Genomic DNA, 19,812 nt, shown 5'->3' with positions numbered 1-19,812 from the left:
TTGGGCAGATTACAGGCGTTTTCCATTGATCTCTATTCAATCTAAAAACGCCTGCACAAAAATCGCGGTAAAAATCGCGGTAAAATCGCGGTAAAAAACGCCGCAAAAATCGCGGTAAAATCGCGGTAAAAAACGCGCGAAAAACGCTACGCTCAGGTGTGAATGTAGCCTTATACATATATTGTAATTATTTACTTCATAGTTTGGTAAATGTTTCTGAAGCTTGATGATCTGTTTGTTCCCTATATTGATGTGTGTAAAGTGATCACCGCTCTCCTGTTCAGCCTGTGCAACCAAAGAGTAGGGTGCTGCCTCAGCCTACATGTCTCAGCCAAACCATGCATTCTGATGTTTTTCGCCCCGCCTATGACTAAGCCTGGTGGGCGGGGGGAAATGCGTTACGAGCGTGGTTTGGCGAAAACATGTAGGCTGAGGCCTCTCCTTACTCTTTGGTTGCATGGGCTGGACAGGACCAATCACTTAACACACGTTAAGCTTTACCCTCTAGATTGGTACAAAAAGCTTTACTCTCTTGGTACATAGATATGCCGGCACCCCGCTTTCCTGAGGATCAAGGGAAAAGGCTCCTCTTTTGCTCTAAGCGGCACCATAAGCATTACTAACTTTTCCATACTGAGTTACATAGATAAATCACCCCAATACTATGTCATAGACAGATCCTGGTAGGTTCACCAACTTTGACATTTTAGAAGTCCATTTTAGAAGTCCAATCAAAACAATTCTAGTGATCTTGGCTCTGAACCATGCATAATCACATACACTTTCCTGCTGAATTTTCCATTGTGTAAACAATACAAATTGAACTTGGAGCATTAGTCTCAGTCACAGCAGGTGTGTAGACTTGGGATCGCAGGTGCAGAAATTTGCTACAGAAGAATAGGCCAAAAGCTGATTCAACCTACTCTGCATCCATTCCAACCTATAAACCCTTTTTTGGATAGACTATCCTGTTAAAATGATTGTTAGTGGTATATATGTATTGAGCCAGACCTCACTATAGACTAGCATATTATCCAAGTTATTCTTCTTTATCTTGATCTACCAGATCTGTGCCAAGGCTCCATGCAAACTAGACGCTCAAAAGCTGGTAAACAAATCCTGCATAAAAAAACGCTAATTTTAGTTACTTCCTTTTTTTTTTTCTGGCATTTTTGCAGTGTTTAGGAGTGTTCCCAAAATGTTTTGGAATGGTAGTGTTTCTTTTAAGGAGCGAGTAGCCGCTGTGTCCTTAATACTGGATGACTTATTAGCTGTCAACGGATTCCCCACTGACAGCTGATTGTTAACAAAAAAATTGCTGGCAATAAAAATTGAGGAAAAAAAAGGGGGGCCCCTTGTCAATCCATACCAGGCCATTTGGGTCTGGTATGGATTTTAAGGGGAACTCCAGCCCAAAATTTTAAACCCCCTCCCCCCAAATCTTTTTATAAATGACGTGGGGGTCGCCCCCAAAAATCTGTACCAGACCTTATTTGAGCATGCAGTCTGGCAAGCCAGAAAAGGGGGGACAAGCGAGCAGCAAACCCCCTCCTAAATCATACCAGGCCACATGCCGTCAACATGGAGGGGTGCTTTGGAGTAGGGGGGCTTCCACACAAAAGTACCTTTTCTCTATGTTGATGAGGACAAGGGCCTCTTCCCCACAACCCTAGGTCGTGGTTGTGGGGGTGCAGGGGGTAACTTATCAAAATTTGGAAGCCCCCTGTAACTTATCAAAATTTGGAAGCCCTTTTATACCGGGGGGGGGCCCAGATTCTTGGCCCCCCTATGTGAATGAGTATGGGGTGCATTGTACCCCTACTCATTCACGAAAAAAGGGAATTTAAAAAAAAAAACGTCCCCTGGTGTAGATCCATTATGATGAACGCCAGCCTGAAAAAAAAAGAACAGCACCCAAAGAAAGGCTCCCGCCGTCTAACAACTCTATCACCTCCCGCCGCAAAATAAACTAAGGGGCAGGGCCACTTGCTGGTGTCAGCTGGTGACCCCGTCCCTTATGATGTCATTGACCAGCTATATTAGCTGATGATGTCACAAGGGGGCAGGGTCACCCAAGCACAATTTGTCAGTTTCTGAAAATGCACTATTTTCCCGTCATTAAACCAGAAAAGGTTTTCAGAACTGCTGTGTTTTTGGTAAAAAGGCATGGTATGTGCCTAGCAATGTCTTTAAACCCAAGCTGAAGACAAGGATTATGTGGTAATTCCTTCCTGTTTTTGTGAAGAATTGTGAAAAATCCATCAATGGTCCTGGATTTTACAAAACAAAAGCTCAATTAACAAAGTTTTCACACAAGGATACAGAGCTTTTTTTCAGCAGTATGACATTTTTCAAATCAAATTGAATTTAAAAAAAAAAAAGATCTTTCTGCTGCTGTGTTAGTTTTGCAAATTTGGCTTATTGTGGTGTTATTATTATGGTAATCCATGTTGATGTCCTCTTTATATTTTAATCTGCCTCAAAAAAGTTTTCCCTTGCTGAATTTTTTTTGTTTTAGGTGTAGAGTGGAAAAGGGTCAATGTGTTTTTCTTTTTGCACTTGTTCTGGGTAAATTCACCTAACTTCTCGACTGTTCTTTAATAGTGTGCAACCTATTACCCCACTAAGTTCTGGTTTTATGACGTGGTGAAACACAGAGAGACTATAGGGTAGTAATACCATCTCCAGCACAGCATTTCTACTCACTCAAGCATATGTAAAAATGTAACCTGAGAATTGGATTCTGGTATTTCATAGCAGTTTTATTAAGAAAAGTATCATATTTTTATACCTGTATAGTACATATCATTCTTACCATATAGGCATAGTCTGATAGTTAAAGCAGCGTACCTGTATAGTACATATCATTCTTGCCATATAAGTATAGTCTGATAGTTAAAGCAGCATATCTGTATAGTACATATCATTCTTGCCATATAAGTATAGTCTGATAGTTAAAGCAACATACCTGGAGCAGTAACCTAAATATATTAACATTATCAGCAGACATTTTTATAACTGAAAGGATTAGTAAATACTGGGCAATGGTAGAATGGATAACTGTAGGGTGAACTTTATAACCTATGGTAAATATAAAACCTAAAATATATTGAAGGGGCTTCTTACGCCACAATGGACTAGAAACGAATAATGGATTGAATACATTTAAAGCTTTACATAAATACAGTAAAAAATTATTATATGTATATGCTCTCTTTCTGCTGATAGTCTGTTTTAATGGTTGAGTGACCTGGTTTGAATAGAGAAGCCATGTGGGAGTGCAGATAACCAGAATTCCAGAGACATTCCCCTATTTTTTATACGCTTATTACTGAATTACAGAGAGGATTTGATTCTATACTTCTAATTGGGCACAGTCTGCTTTGACGAGTTTTACGCTTATGTGGGATTGCACCTCTCCTGAAGGAACCGTGTGTGAAAACAATTACAGGCTTGCTATTCTTACTCCAGCTGCTTATCTGTCTGTGCTGTTGGCTGTGTATGCTGTGACTCATTTACACACATAAAAAGAGGCCAGTCACAGTGACTGCCCGAAATCTGGCTCTTGCTAGGCAGTGTATACAGTGCCGGCTAAAGTTTTCACACATTCATGGAGGTAAAATGACACAGTGCTGGGGGAACTGGAGGGATATTGTCTGATTTTAGTCATCCATATCAATCCGTTCTTTTCTTGGATTCTTGCAGACTGCAGTCGTGAGCCGCCCAGACGATCTTCCATCTTAGTAAGTTTCAATTCTTCTTACTCTTGTTTTCATTTTATGTTTGTGTTTTTTTTTTGTCTGATTCTATAAGAATGTTCACTTAACTTATGTTAACAACATATTTATGACAATAATATAATGTTATCCCTTTTGGTTTTTAATCCTAGGGGAAATAAATGATATGCTAAAGTACTGTTTTTAGTTTTATACTGTTCATTGAAGGAAGTATGTGGTTTTTTTTTTAAATATAATTTGAAAATAATATTGGTTATGTTGTTCGTGGTTTGCATTTTCATCATATGTGCCTATTTCCTGCCCTGTTATCCTTATACCACTTCCACTTTACATTCTGGTATCCAAATACAACCTCCATCTACTGTCCTGCTATCCAAATATCAGTTCCACCTTCTTCCTTGCCATCCATATACAACCTACTGTCCTGTAATTCACATATAAGCACCACCGTTTGTCCTGTGATCCATATGTAGCCTCCACCTACTGCCCTGGTATCTAAATAGCTCCACCTTTTGTCCTATCATCTATATACAGCCTCCACCTACTGTCCTGTTATCCATATACAGTATCAACTCAACCTTCTGTTCCATCATTCATATACAGCCTCCATCTACTGACCTGTTATTCACATATAAGCACCACCGTTTGTCCTGTGATCCATATGTAGCCTCTACCTACTGCCCTGGTATCTAAATAACTCCACCTTTTGTCCTGTGATCTATATACAGCCTCCACCTACTGTCCTGTTATCCATATATCAACTCAACCTTCTGTTCTGTCATTCATATATAGCCTCCACCTACTGTCCTGTTATCCATATATCAACTCAACCTTCTGTTCCATCATTCATATACAGCCTCCACCTACTGTCCTGTTAACCATATATCAGCTCAACCTTTTTGTCCTGTCATTCATCTACAGACCCTACTTTCTGTCCTGTTTTCCATAAATCATCTCAATTTTTTGCCCTGTGATATATGTGCGCCCCTACCCCCTGTGCTGTTATTTATGAACCACCTCCACCCCTGCCTTGGTTTCCATATACCACATCCACTTTCTGTCCTCCTATATGTGTTACATCTTCACTATCTCTCCTGTGATAACATGTACCTCCTCAGCATCCTACCCTATTATCCATGTAGTTTCTCCTCCTACATGCCTGTTATCCATGTACCACCTCCACCCACTGCTCTCTTATTCATGTCCTACCTCCACTTCCAGCCCTGTTAGCCATGTATCACTTTCACCTTTTATCCTGTTAGGTGTGTATTATTTTCACCATCTGTCCTCATTGTGTGTACATGAACTGCCTCCTTTCCTGCCCTATTAAATATATTTTCTCCACCTGTTGCCTGTTGTAAACATACCTGCTCCAACCCTTTCCTTGTTATCTAAGCACTACCTCCTGTCCTATCATTCCCATCTGTTCTTCTGTTATACATGTACTATTTTTACCCCAAGTCCCAATAAACATGTACCATATACACCTCGTGTTCAGTTGTATATATTTCTTTTACACCTTACATACATATACTATTCCCATCTCCCGCTCTGTTTCCAGCCCTGTTATTGATATACTAACTCCACATCCTTGCCATTTTTCTATGTACCTCCTACACATCCTAACTTGTTATATACCTTCTAAACCTCCTACTAACAGGTTATCCATACACTATCGTGACACCCTACGTTGTTATCGATATACCTCCTCGCGTTCGACTCCGTTTTCCATATACCATCTCTATATCCTACCTTGTTATCCATATACCACATCATATCTTTCATTCCATATGACTCCTTCATATTCTTCCCGATTTTCTATATACCATCTCCACATCCTACCTTGTTTTCCTTAAACCACTTCCACAATCTACCTTTCTGTCCATATCTCCTCTTCATATCCTACCCGTTTTCTATATATATCCTCCATATCCTATCTCTTTATCTATATACCTCCTTCACATCCTACCTCGTCTTCCATATACCATCTCTACATCCTACCTTGTTATCCATATACCACATCCTACCTTTTTATCTATATACCTCCTTCATATTCTTCCAAATTTTCTAAATACCATCTCCACATCCTACCTTGTTTTCTATATACCACCTCCACATTCTACCTTTCTAGCTATATCTCCTCTTCATATCCTACCCCGTTTTCTATATATAACCTCAACATCCTACCTTTTTATCTACATACCTCCTTCATATCCTATCCCGTTTTCCATATAGTACTTCCACATCTTACCTTGTTTTCCATATACTACCTCCACATACCACCTTTTTTGCCATATCTCCTCTTCATATACTATCTGGGTTTCCATTTACCACCTCAACATTCTACCTCTTTGTCCATATACCTACTTCATATCCTACTCAGTTTTCCATATACCACCTCCACGTCCTACTTTGTTTTCCATATACCACCTCCATATTCCACCTTTTTTTCCATATATCCTCTTTATATCCTCACTCGTTTTTCATATAAAACCTCTACATCTTACCTTGTTATCCATATACGTCCTCCTAATCCTACCTTGTTGTCCATATATCTCCTCCACATCCTACCCTGTTTTTCTTAATACCACCTCCACATCCTACCTTGGTATCCATATAGCTCCTCCACATCCTACCCTGTTTTCCTAATACCACCTCCACAACCTTACCTTGTTATCCATAAAACTTCTCCAGATCCTAACCTATTTTACAAGTACCCACCTCCACATGCTGACCTGTTAAAAATATACTTTCTACACCTGCTGCTGTATTACACATTCTAGCTGTATCTCTTTTACTTGTATACCTGTACTTTGTTTGCCCTATGCTTATCTATAATAGTTCTACCACCATCACATTCCATATACAACAACTTCATGTCATATTGTAGCTGCCTCATCTGTACCTCCTGCTCTGCTATACAGGCTGCTTCTTCTGCCCAAAAAAATAATAATATCCTCTGTGATCCTAATAACAGGTAGCACATGATTTCCTGCATCAGTCAACTAGTACATATTAATACTATTATTTTATTATTCATAGATTCTTATAATTGATATATTTTGAAAACCAGTTTGCATGCTTTCTTGTGTTTAGCTGATGTGATGACTAACAGAAGTGTGTCAGGGTCCCATAATTCTGGTACTTGTTTTCTTTGGCAACCTTACAGATACACTATATAACCAAAAGTATTGGGACGCCTGACTTTACACGCACATGAACTTTAATGGCATCCCAGTCTTAGTTTGTAGGGTTCATTATTGAGTTGACCCACCCTTTGCAGCTCTAACAGCTTCAACTCTTCTGGGAAGGCTGTCCACAAGGTTTAGGAGTGTGTCAATGGGAATGTTTGGTCAATCTTCCAGGAGCACATTTGTGAGGTCAGGCACTAATGTGGACGAGAAGGCCTAGCTCGCAGTCTCCGCTCTAATTCATCCCAAAGGTGTTCTATTGGGGTTGAGGTCAGCACTCTGTGCAGGCCAATCAAGTTCCCCCACCCAAAGCTCGCTCATCCATGTCTTTATGGACCTTGTTTTGTGCTCTGGTCCAAATCATTAGTTGAAGGGGGGATTATGATGTGGGTTTTTTTTCAGTGGTTGGGCTTGTGTTCTATCGGGGGTTGAGGTCAGGACTCTGTGCAGGCCAATCAAGTTCCTCCACTCAAAGCTCACTCACCCATGTCTTTATGGACCTTGCTTTGTGCTCTGGTCCAAATCATTAGTTGAAGGGGGGATTATGATGTCGGGTTGTTTTTCAGTGGTTGGGCTTGGCCCCTTAGTTTCAGTGAAGGAAACTCTTAAGGTGTCAGCATAGCATACCAAGACATTTTGGACAATGTCATGCTTCTAACTTTGTGGGGACAGTTTTGGGGTTGGCCCCTTCCTGTTCCAACATGACTGCGCACCAGTGCACAAAGCAAGGTCCATGAAGGCATGGATGAGTGAGTTTGGGGTGGAGGAACGTGATTGGCCTGCACAGAGTCCTTAACTCAACCCGATAGAATACCTTTCGGATGAATTAGAGTGGACACTGCGAGCCAGGCCTTCTCTCCAACATCAGTGCCTGACCTCACAAATGCGCTTCTGGAAGAACGTTCAAACTTTTCCATAGACACACTCCTAAATTCTATGGACAGCCCTCCCAGAGGAATTGAAGCTGTTATAGCTGCAAAGGGTGGGCCAACTCAATATTGAACTCTACGGACTAAGAATGGGATGCCATTAAAGTTCATGTGCGTGTAAAGGCAGGTGTCCTAGTACCTTTAGTAATATAGTGTATGATGAGTGGCACATTTGAAGGGTTTAATAGCATTTATACCTTTTGTAACACTTAGCTATAGATCCGAGTACCCGATTTCTTACCTTAACAGGTCATTTGTAGATACAATGTATAGACACTAGTTAAGATTTTCATGTGGTATCAGTAGTACAGCTGTAGAGATCTTCTTTTACAGTTTATTAAATTTAGCTTTGAGGGAGATCACGTGGTTGTATTTATTGCAGGCTGACCCCTGTGCAGAAATTTTGTTAGGCAATTCTCGTAAAACAGATAAATGGTATGCTCTTTACATATCGGAGTGTCTTGTTGTGTTTACCAAACTGGGTAGTGTTTGTTAGGTGCTGGGTGGAGTTCCTGACAGCTATTAATATCCACGGTGTTTATACGTGATGCACAATTACAGTTCATGCAAATTCGGCTTGTGTGGTGTGTTACTGATTCATAAGTTGTCTCCACACTCTGGAATGTGTGTGGGTTTCGCAATAGAAGTCATTGGAACAAAAAGAACATGGTCTGTAAACTGTGACTAGGAGCTTTTGAGATTAGGCTCTATTAAAAAAAAAAGACTAAAAGTACTGCTGTAGGATAAAAGCCTATTAAATTGTCCAGGTAAGTTAGCATGGTGCTAAATATGCATGACCTATTTTAGAAGTGAGGTAGATTTAAAGGAATTGTTTCTCAACTTAAGTAGGTTAGTAACTGCCTTTAATAAAGAGATCTGTTCAGGGTGAAATCCATGTGTTATGAATTGTTAAATAAAGACATCTTGCACTTTGTGCCATGTGATATAAACAGAATCATTTTGCAAATTAAAGTTTAGACAGTAGAAACTTTTTGGCTGTTATCACATCTCTATTTGAATTGTTCCGTTTGGAAAAAGTAAAACAGAAGATACAAGCATATATGTGTCTATATATGCATATATTTTACATTTCACATGTATGCCAATAGGAGCATGAGTAGTACTTTTTACATCATATTATATAATGTTAGTTGGGGGTTTTTGAAGGTCACCTCCACCCAAATGGATATTTTAGTTGCTGCAAACAAGTTGAATCATTGGATGCCTTTTTATATGTCCTAAAGCAGATTAGATATGGCCCTTTTTATGTAGCTGCAGCTCCACTACCTTTTGGGTCATGTGCCAAGTGTCTACCCGGCTGCATTGTGATCACAGGAGGTTGCTTACTCAGCAAGGACGCCTTTCAGGAAACACTTTGTATTTTCTCAATGAATGCAAAGCATTCTCTGATTAGACATCAGTGTTTTTCAGCTTCCGTGGTGATCCCACAGTTATGGAACACACATACTTACATGGTCTAAGCTGGACCAATATAACTATGTAAGAACCGCCATACCTAAACTTCAGTTTTAAAGTGATATTAAAGCCTTGTTTTTTGTTTTAAACAACAAACATGTTATACTTACCTGCTCTGTGCAATGGTTTTGCACAGAGCAGCCCAGATCCTCCTCTCCTCAGGTCCCACGCCGGCGCTCCTGGCTCCTTTCTCCTGCCGGGTGCCCTAACAGCAAGCAGCTTGCTACGGGGGCACCCAAGCAGGCGTGCTTCTGTGTGTCCATTCACACATGGAGCTGTGGTTCGACCCCGCACCCTCCCTCTCCCGATTGGCTTACTGGCTGTGATTGACAGCAACAGAAGCCAATAGCTCCTACTGCTGGCAAAAGCCAATAAGGGATGCCAGTCCCCGGAGAGGCAAGGTATTGGAATGTTTGACCATTCTTCCAGTGCAAATGTGAGGTCAGGCACTGATGTGAACAATAAGGCCTGGCTCGTAGTCTCTGCTCAAATTCATCCCAAAGGTGGTCTTTCGGGTTGAGGTCAGGACTCTTTGCAGGCCAGGCAAGTTCCTCCACACCAAACTCGCTCATCCATGTCTTTATGCACCTATGCACTGGTCCAAATCATTTGGTGAAGGGGGGTTATGGTGTAGGGTTGTTTTTCAGGGGTTGGGCTTGGTCCCTTAGTTCCAGTGAAGGAAACTCTTAAGACATCAGCATACCAAGACATTATGGACAATTTCATGCTCCCAACTTTGTGGTTACAGTTTGGGGATGGCCCCTTCCTGTTCCAACATGACTGCGCACCACAAAGCAAGGTCCATAAAGACATGGATGAGAGAGTTTGGGGTGGAGGAACGTGACTGGCCTGCACAGAGTCCTGACATCAACCCCAATAGAACACCTTTGGGATAAATTAGAGCGGAGACTGTTGTAATGGATGTAATACTGGTTATATTGGTTATATTAGTGAAATGCCTATTTCACCTTATGATGCATACTCTATGTGTATATATATGTTACAGCTGCATTTTATTCCTTACTCAAAAGTTACTGCTAGATCACCCCTCCCTTCGGAGAAACAAGATGGTGCCTCCAGAGAGAGACTCCACTCAAAATAGAAGGCTGTCATAGCCTGGAAGAAAATCTTAGACACATAGATACATAGATACTCCAATTGCTAGCTTATACGTATTATATATGACTATTTCCTGGAAATGACTTTCCTCAGTCTTTATAAACATAAAAGAGGAACTAATAAAATCAGAACGAACTAATGGCTGAACTGAGTGTCAGAGTTTGGTTTATTCAATGTGCACACATTAATCTCAAATTAGGAAGGCAGTAGATATAATCTCGGACTGTTCTGGTCCAAATCCAAAACATTTTGGCGACCCAGATGGGACCCATGCCTCCATTTCTCGGTCACTGCATCTCAGAAGGCACACGTCATCTTACCCAAGAACAAGTCGCTGCAATCAAGGCCATTCCAGTGCCAATGGGTCAGAGATCCCTCCATCCCATCCCTCCATCCTTGCTGGGGCTGATCTCCTACTGCCGTTCCTGGATTCCCAATGCATCCATACTGATGCGACCCCTGTATGATGCCCTGAAGACCGATCCTTCCCTACTATCAACAAAAGCCCTCACCAACTTCTGTCCATGGTCACTGCCCTCCACCTTTGGAACTATGAGAAGCCTTTCAAGCTATTTGTCTCAAAGAGAGAGGGACGTGCCACAAGAGTACTGGTTCAGGCCCATGGCAACAGGCTCAGACCGATTGGGTACTATTCTTCCCAATTGGACCCCGCGGCTATGGGTGGCCCTTCTGTTTAAGCTGTTTTTGCTGGACAAAACTTCAGACCTCGTTTTAGCACACCCCCCGCTTCTTCTGGCACCTCAAGACATTGCTGGCTCCCAACATGTGCTCTACTCAGGACAATGTGTCCCATCTGGGGTGCCAAAATGTTTTGGATTTGGACCATAACAGTCCAAGATTATATCTACTGCCTTCCTAATTTGAGATTAATGTGCGCACATTGAATAAACCAAACTCTGACACTCAGTTCAGCCATTGGTTTGTTCTGATTTTTTTAGTTCCTCTTTTATGTTTATAAAGACCGAGGAAAGTCATTTCCAGGAAATAGTCATATATAATACGTATAAGCTAGCAATTGGAGTATCTATGTATCTAGCCTTCTTATCACGTACCTGGTGGAGACCAAGCTGTAGAGGGGGCTTCTCTTGCACCTCCTGTCCAACACCCCTGATAGAGATGACAGGCGGTGTAGGACACAGAGTGGCACGAGGGCCGGTATAGCAGGTGGATGGCTGTGGATCACCGGATGAACACCTGGAACTGGAACTCGGTGATGCTGGATGAGAAGGCAGGAGCGAAGTCGGAACACAAGCCAAGGAGTTGTCAACAGCCGGACAGCACGGGTACAGGAACGTGAGGCAAAAGCGGAGTCAGGATACAGGCCGAAGTCGGTACACAGTCTGGCAGCAAGGTACAAAGGCATAAGGCAAGGCAGGGTCAAACACAGGCTGAGGTCACAGGTAGGCAGGCAGGAATCCAAGGAGAGTCAAAGGCAAGCCGGGTCAGTATAACGGGAAATCCACAAGCAGGTCAGGGCACAGGTAGACAGGAACACAAGCTGAAAGACCACTCAGCAATGTGCTCCTGTCACCGCTTGGTATAAATAGGCCGTTTGGCGCCAATTGCGTGCGCACGTTGCGTACGCACGTTCGGGCATTCGCGCATTTGCGCATGCGCATTCGCACATTCCTTCCCGTGTGCCTGGGCATGCGCACTGAGCGTCTCTTACATTGCCCCCCCCCCCCCAATGGGCGGCCTCCGGATGCCCATCTGCAACATCTTCTCAGGATGAAACTGAAAAAAGGTTTGTATTAGATCCGTAGCATGGAGGTTGGCTTCTGGTTCCCATGAATTTTCTTCCGGGCCATAGCCCTTCCATTTAATCAGGTACTGGACAGTACCTCCTCTTTTCCTACAGTCCAATATTGCTTCAACCTCGTATTCTTCGTTGCCATCAATAATTTCAGGCGGGGCTGGATCCGACTCACGGTCAGGAAATGGATTGGGTCTGGTAGGCTTCAGTAAGGACACATGGAAGACAGGGTGAATTTTGTATGTTTCCGGGAGTGAAAGTTCGTAGGCAGCAGGATTGATCTGTCTCTTAATAGAGAATGGACCGATATATCTAGGTCCCAATTTTTTAGATGGACATGACAGTTTCAAATTAATGGTGGATAACCAAACCTTGTCTCCCGGTCTGAGGTTCAGATCTCCCCTTCTCTTCCTATCAAAAATTTTTTTGTTGTCTTGCTGTGCTTTGACAATGGCGTCTTGCAATAGCTTGTTGTTGGTTTGCAAAAATGTGGCTCTTTCCTGGACTGCAGGAACCAAGGAATCAGGCATCACATCAGGTATAGAAGCTGGGAAGTACCCATAGTTTGCAAAAAACGGGGCTTGACCCGTGGCCGAATGCACTGCGTCATTATATGCAAACTCTGCCAGGGGTAAAAGTGATGCCCAGTCATCCTGTGAGAATGAAGAAAAACACCGGAGATACTGCTCCAGGGTCTGGTTTGTACGCTCCGTTTGCCCGTTCGTTTGTGGATGATAGGCAGAGGAAAAGTACGTGTCGATTTTCAAAGTTCTGCAGAGGTCTCTCCAGAATCTGGAAGTAAATTGCACCCCCCGGTCTGAGGTGATGTTGCTAGGTACCCCGTGGAGCCGAACCACTTCCTTGATAAAAGTTTGGGCGGTTTCCATTGCTGAGGGAGTTCCTGACATAGGGATAAAGTGGGCCATCTTTGTTAATCTGTCGACCACCACAAAGATGGTCGTGAATCCTTCAGAAGGAGGAAGCTCAACTATAAAATCCATATTTATCATCTCCCAAGGCCTCTTGGGAATGGGCAAGGGCCTTAGTAGACCCCAGGCTTTGGCCTTGTCATTCTTGTTCCGAATGCAGATTCCACAAGTGCTAACATAATTATGGCAGTCAGACCTCAGACCAGGCCACCAAAAGGACCGTTGTACCAGGTCAACCGTCTTAGATATTCCAAAGTGCCCTGCCAAGGGGTGATCATGGCACAGGCCGAGGACCTTGGCACGTAGACTTGGGGGTACGAACACTTTTTGGTTGTAAAAAAACAGTCCCTCTTGTTCCTGAAGGCACATACCTGATGGTAGAACATCCCTTGTGGACGCCTGCTTCAGCTGTGTTAACAGATCTGTTTGCAACAGTAGAAAACTTTGGGCCGGCAGGATTGTGTCTACTTGACTACACTCTTCGTCCTCTAGGTACATGCGGGATAGCGCATCAGGTTTGCCATTCTTGGAGCCCGGCCTGTAGGTGATATGGAAGATAAAACGAGAAAAGAACAGTGCCCACCTGGCTTGACGTGGTTTCAGTCTTTTAGCTGTTCGGAGGTACTCCAGATTTTTGTGATCGGTAAAGATCAGGATAGGGTGGGATGCTCCTTCTAACAGGTAGCGCCATTCTTCCAAGGCTACCTTGATGGCCAGTAGTTCCCGGTCTCCAACATCGTAGTTCCTTTCTGCTGGGCTGAGCTTCCTGGAAAAGAAGGCAACAGGGTGAAGAAGAGATTTCGTACCTGAACGCTGTGACAGGATCGCACCAACGGCATTTTCTGAAGCATCCACCTCAAGAACATAGGGTAATGCAGGATTTGGGTGTTGTAAGATAGGTGCAGTAGTAAATAGGACCTTTAACTGGTCAAACGCAGCTTGTGCTGCCGGTGTCCATTGGAAACGGGTACCTTGCCTTGTTAGCTGGGTGACCGGAAGGATAATAGCGGAGAAGTTCTTGATAAACTTGCGGTAGAAATTAGCGAATCCAATGAACCTCTGTGTGCTCTTCCTGTCTGTGGGAGTGGGCCATTCGAGGATCGATTTGACCTTTTGGGGGTCCATGGAGATCCCAGAAGTGGAAATGACGAGTCCCAAGAATTGGATTAATTCCTTTTCGAACTCGCATTTCTCGGCCTTCGCGTATAATCCATGGTCTTTTAGGCGGCCGAGAACCTTCTTGACATGTTCACGGTGTACTTGAATGGAATCTGAAAAGATAAGAATGTCATCAAGGTAGACAATCATAAATAGATCAAGAAAGTCTCTGAAAATGTTGTTTACAAAATGCTGAAAAGTGGCTGGAGCATTGCACAATCCAAAGGGCATGACAAGATACTCGAAGTGTCTGAATCTTGTGCGAAAGGCGGTCTTCCACTCGTCGCCCTCGCGGATCCGTACTAGATTGTATGCTCCTCGTAGGTCAAGTTTTGTGAATACCGTGGCTGCCCTGAAACGTTGGAATAGTTCAGGAACCAAGGGCAGAGGATATCTGTTTTTGACAGTAACCTTGTTCAACTCCCGATAATCAACACAGGGGCGTAGAGAATGATCCTTCTTTTCAACAAAGAAAATACCAGCCCCCGCGGGGGACGTAGAGGGCCGGATGAAGCCTTTTTTCAGGTTTTCATCAATGTAAAGGCGTAATGCCTCGAGCTCCAGTTCAGAGAGGGGGAAGATACGCCCAAACGGTATCTCAGCACCTGGTAAAAGTTCAATTGGGCAGTCATACGGCCGGTGAGGTGGTAGGATGTCTGCTTTCTGTTTATCAAAGACTTCCAAGAACTCATGGTAAGCTGCGGGCACCAGTTGGGATGCAGAGGGATCAGGTTGCAGGCCCAAAAGTGATGCAGGTTTCCCAGGACTGGGCTGGAAGCAGTTTTGTTGACAGTAGGTGGATGGAAATGCCACTTCTCCTGACTTCCAGTTTATCTGAGGATTGTGTGCTTGTAGCCATGGAATACCGAGAATGATAGGGAACAGAGGAGATGGGATAATGTCCAAACATAAGTATTCTTGGTGGCCTTTATTAGAGATAGCCAGTAATGGGCAGGTTTCTTGGGTTATAGGCCCAGACTTGAGATGGGATCCGTCAGCTAGATGGATAGATAGCTGGCGGGTCTTTGCTTGCAGAGGGATTTGATGACGCTGAGCAAAGTCACTGTCCATGAAGCAGCTGCAAGCGCCGGAGTCAATAATGACTGGGACTTTGATGGTCTTTCCGAGAATCTGTAGCGAGAGAGGTAGGGTAATGTGAGTGGACAGATCCCTCCTATAAGTGTTTGCAAGGTAAGAAGGGAAAGCAAACTGAGACTTACTAGGCCGCACCGGGCAGGTCTGAAGGTAATGTCCGGCCTCCCCACAATAGAGGCATAAGTTGTTCCAGCGTCTTCGCAATCTCTCCTCAGTGGTTAGTGGAGAGCGTAAAAATCCGAGTTGCATGGGCTCCACACTGGAGGTTGTGGGGAAAGAGACAGGTGGACGAAAAGCCGGAGGTGACGGCACTTGAGGCAACATCCAGGTAGGTCTGGAACTTCCAGCTCTTTCCACTCTCCGTTCCCTGAGCCTGCGGTCAAGCTGGATAGTAAGACTAATAAGGTCATCAAGAGAATCAGGCGTACCCACTCTGGCAAGTTCATCCTTAAGGCCCTCTGATAGGCCGAGACGGAATTGATGCCGTAAGGCTGCATCATTCCAGCCTGTATCGGAAGCCCATCTGCGGAATTCGGCGAAATAGTCCTCAGCAGGGCGGGGCCTTGTTGTAACGTATGTAGGGTTGCTTCGGCTGTAACAGATCGCTGGGGGTCGTCATAAAGCTGCGCCATTGCTTCGAAGAATGATGAGATGGTGTTCAGGGCTATACTATTTTGTTCCAGCAGACGGTGGGCCCAGGATTGCGGCTCTCCGAGAAGTAGAGAGATCACGAACCCCACCTTGGTGGATTCAAGTGAGAAAGTCCGTGGCTGCAGGGCAAAGTATAGCTCACAAGAATTCCTGAAAGCCCGGAATTTGTGTCGGTCACCCGAAAATCGTTCTGGAGCAGGTACCCGAGGTGCTGGTGGTGGCAAAACCACTGCAGGTGTAGATAGAGCCCGTTCGGGCACGGAGGACCCAGGTGCCGGGGTTGCCGGGATAGAAGCCATGGATTGGATGCGACCCTCTAATTGGAAGTAGCCCTCTTGCAAGGATTTGACTGCTTGGGTAAGCGAAGCAAGTTGCTGGCATAATGTCTCTAGAGGTGAAGCCCCTCTCTCGGTCTCCGACATCTGGCTGAGTGGTACTATCACGTACCTGGTGGAGACCAAGCTGTAGAGGGGGCTTCTCTTGCACCTCCTGTCCAACACCCCTGATAGAGATGACAGGCGGTGTAGGACACAGAGTGGCACGAGGGCCGGTATAGCAGGGGATGACTTGGCAGAAGACTGATGGCTGTGGATCACCGGATGAACACCTGGAACTGGAACTCGGTGATGCTGGATGAGAAGGCAGGAGCGAAGTCGGAACACAAGCCAAGGAGTTGTCAACAGCCGGACAGCACGGGTACAGGAACGTGAGGCAAAAGCGGAGTCAGGATACAGGCCGAAGTCGGTACACAGTCTGGCAGCAAGGTACAAAGGCATAAGGCAAGGCAGGGTCAAACACAGGCTGAGGTCACAGGTAGGCAGGCAGGAATCCAAGGAGAGTCAAAGGCAAGCCGGGTCAGTATAACGGGAAATCCACAAGCAGGTCAGGGCACAGGTAGACAGGAACACAAGCTGAAAGACCACTCAGCAATGTGCTCCTGTCACCGCTTGGTATAAATAGGCCGTTTGGCGCCAATTGCGTGCGCACGTTGCGTACGCACGTTCGCGCCTTCGCGCGTTCGCGCATTGGCGCATGCGCATTCGCACATTCCTTCCCGTGTGCCTGGGCATGCGCACTGAGCGTCTCTTACACTTCTATTTTGAGTGGAGTCTCTGTCTGGAGGCGCCGTCTTGTTTCTCTGAAGGGAGGGGTGATCTAGCAGTAACTTTTGAGTAAGGAATAAAATGCAGCGGTAACATATATATATATATATATATATATATATATATATATATATATATATACACATAGAGTATGCATCATAAGGTGAAATAGGCATTTCACTAATATAACCAGTATTACATCCATTACACTGTGAGCCAGGCCTTCTCGTCCATCAGTGCCTGATCTCAAAAATACGCTTCTGAAAGAATGGTTAAACATTCCCATAGACACACTCCTAAACCTTGTGGACAGCCTTCCCAGAAGAGTTGAAGCTGTTATAGGGTGGGCCAACTCAAACAAAAAGTAAATGAACTTGGAGTGTTTATTCCCATAAAACGAAGACAACAGTGCATCACACAGACATGGACATGGTTGACGCGTTTCGCGACTCTATGGGACGCTTACTCATAAAGGGTCGCGAAAGCGTCAACCATGTCCATGTCTGTGTGATGCACTGTTGTCTTCATTTTATGGGAATAAACACTCCAAGTTCATTTACTTTTTGAGTGCGGTCAAACTTTTTCCTTGAATATCTTATTACTGGACGACGGATCCTACCGGCACCTGGGTGTTTGCCTCACCTGAGCGGCTCTTTCTGTGTTGTTTGGGCCAACTCAATATTGAACCCTGCGGACTAAGACGCGGACGCTATTAAAGTTCATGTGCATGAAAAGTCAGGCGCCTCAATATTTTTGGAAATATAGTGTATGTATGAATATATGTATATAGATAGTGATGGTGTGTATGTGTTTGTGTGTGTATACACTATATAGGTAAGTAGGTAGAGAGATACATACATACTGTACATACATACAAATAGAAAGGAGGTGCTTCAGTGTAAGCTTCTCTGGGGAAAATAATAAGTCAAGCAAAAACTTACAACCTTTGAATAGAGAGAGCACAACTCCAGAGGGGGTATGTTTTAGCCCCTAGTTGTGGTATATGTTGAAGCCTGTATATAGTGTGCAGCTAGAATTGAGTTTTTGGGTCCAAAGAAAATTATTAAAGATTAACAAAGTTATTTGCAGGCTCCATAAGGTGATGTGCCAGTTTCACTGTAAAAACATGTTGACTATAAAGCAACAATTGTGGAAACCATTTCAGCAGTTCCCAACGATTTTCTAAATTCTGCTAGAACAATATTAGTTTGAGCTAACCAGTTTGCTATGGCCTGCAATATTTCATAACTTTCTTATTAGTTGTGCCAATTTTCTTGAACATTACAGAGCGGTATGCCAGATTTGTTGTAGTACATTCTTTTGGGAACAACTGATTCATGTCGTTTCTGTGCTATCAGGTCATTTGCCCCACACAAGTACAGCTTCTTTATTCCTGCTGCTTGCAAACATTTGCATTCTTTCAAGATTATGAAACCGATTAAACAAACACTAATGAACTGGAAAACAGGATTTGCCAAAAGTCTCCTCACCATAGAAGAGGCTGAAAACCAGACATATTTACTTTGTTCTTGTTGTGTTCCAGCACTTATGCACCTAGTTACCATTACAGCCAAGAGATAGAGACTTCCCCAGAGCCCCCACTGAACGAGAATGAGAGGCAGATCTACAAGAATGTGTTAGAAGGAGGAGACATCCCATTTCAGGGACTGAGCAGCTTGAACAGACGTCCATCCAGCTCTGCTTCCAATAAAGGTAATTCAGACACTGACCTCATTTGCAGCCATCATAGGTTTTCTGGTATCGTCTAGCTGTCAGCTCTGATGTATAAGTTACCCAGCTATTTACATAATATAATGCCATATAAATATTTTTAGAGCATTGCAAAATAGAATAACTTACTATAGATACAATGCTTAAATTTTTTTTAAGTATTCTTTTTAGAACAAACACTTTGTAAAATACTTCTTAATGGCAACTTAAATAAAAATACAATTTTCTGTATTGGGTAGACTGGGCATGGTTCAGTCACCCACTATAACTTAACTGCTTTCTGAGACCCCAGCGGTAAAATCTCTGGCTACCTCCTACATCAGCTATGATAAGCCAAGCACACTCACAAACATAAAAGGCAACCGTCCATAGACAATCTGCTTGTAATTGTTTTTTTTGAAAATTGTTAGGTAACATATTCCCAGTAAATAATAGAGAAAATCCCGCGCTATGGAGATATAAGGGGATGAAGGGGCTGCAGCCTCCCTAAAATATAGCAAATGCTATATCTGAGTAATGGGTGTATAAAGGGGTAGGGAATTGGCGCTGCCCAATAGGGATAGTGTGATGGCTTCACTCTATTAAATATCTCAAATAAATAGAAGGTACATAAATAGATGGTACATATACACTTGAAATATAAAAATGATATATAAAAAATATATAAAATCTACAATGCATTAATAGCCACGGTATAAATAAATAGATGTTAAGTGACTAGTGATATAAAGTGCAATACGGTTGATGTGGTATTGTGCTTATTAGACATCGGGTCTGCCGGCCACTCGCGATCGTCCGTTACAGCGTGAGAAAGGCAGGCGGCTAGTGTAAACAAAGCCGCCTGTTAGTCTCCCCTGTGTATGAATGGTGATCAAACGGTTCTACTATGTAGGACCGTTGATCACTGTTCTTACACATC

At 43.6% G+C, this 19,812-nt stretch overlaps 1 protein-coding gene and 1 long non-coding RNA gene across 2 annotated transcripts in view; one reads left to right on the top strand and one right to left on the bottom strand.

Annotated features, from left to right (window-relative positions):
* LOC309563594 (sorbin and SH3 domain-containing protein 1-like) overlaps nucleotides 1-19,812 on the top strand; it is a 244,310-nt gene that overhangs the window by 164,789 nt on the left and 59,709 nt on the right. Inside the window, exons 20-21 of the mRNA XM_082268071.1 lie at nucleotides 3,706-3,743; nucleotides 18,706-18,875. Of these exons, the coding sequence (XP_082124197.1) occupies nucleotides 3,706-3,743; nucleotides 18,706-18,875 (208 nt within the window). The remainder of the gene's footprint in view (nucleotides 1-3,705; nucleotides 3,744-18,705; nucleotides 18,876-19,812) is intronic.
* Nucleotides 2,761-3,143, bottom strand: LOC309563595. The gene is made up of 2 exons (XR_014225720.1): nucleotides 2,969-3,143; nucleotides 2,761-2,850 (listed from the first exon to the last, which is right to left on the bottom strand). It is a non-coding gene; the product is annotated as an uncharacterized lncRNA (long non-coding RNA).

Source organism: Pelophylax lessonae (assembly GCF_965119305.1).
Source record: "Pelophylax lessonae genome assembly, chromosome: 9".
NCBI classification, from domain to species: Eukaryota; Metazoa; Chordata; class Amphibia; order Anura; family Ranidae; genus Pelophylax; species Pelophylax lessonae.
Note: the sequence above shows the minus strand (reverse complement) of the source record. Positions and strands in the feature narration are given on the sequence as shown.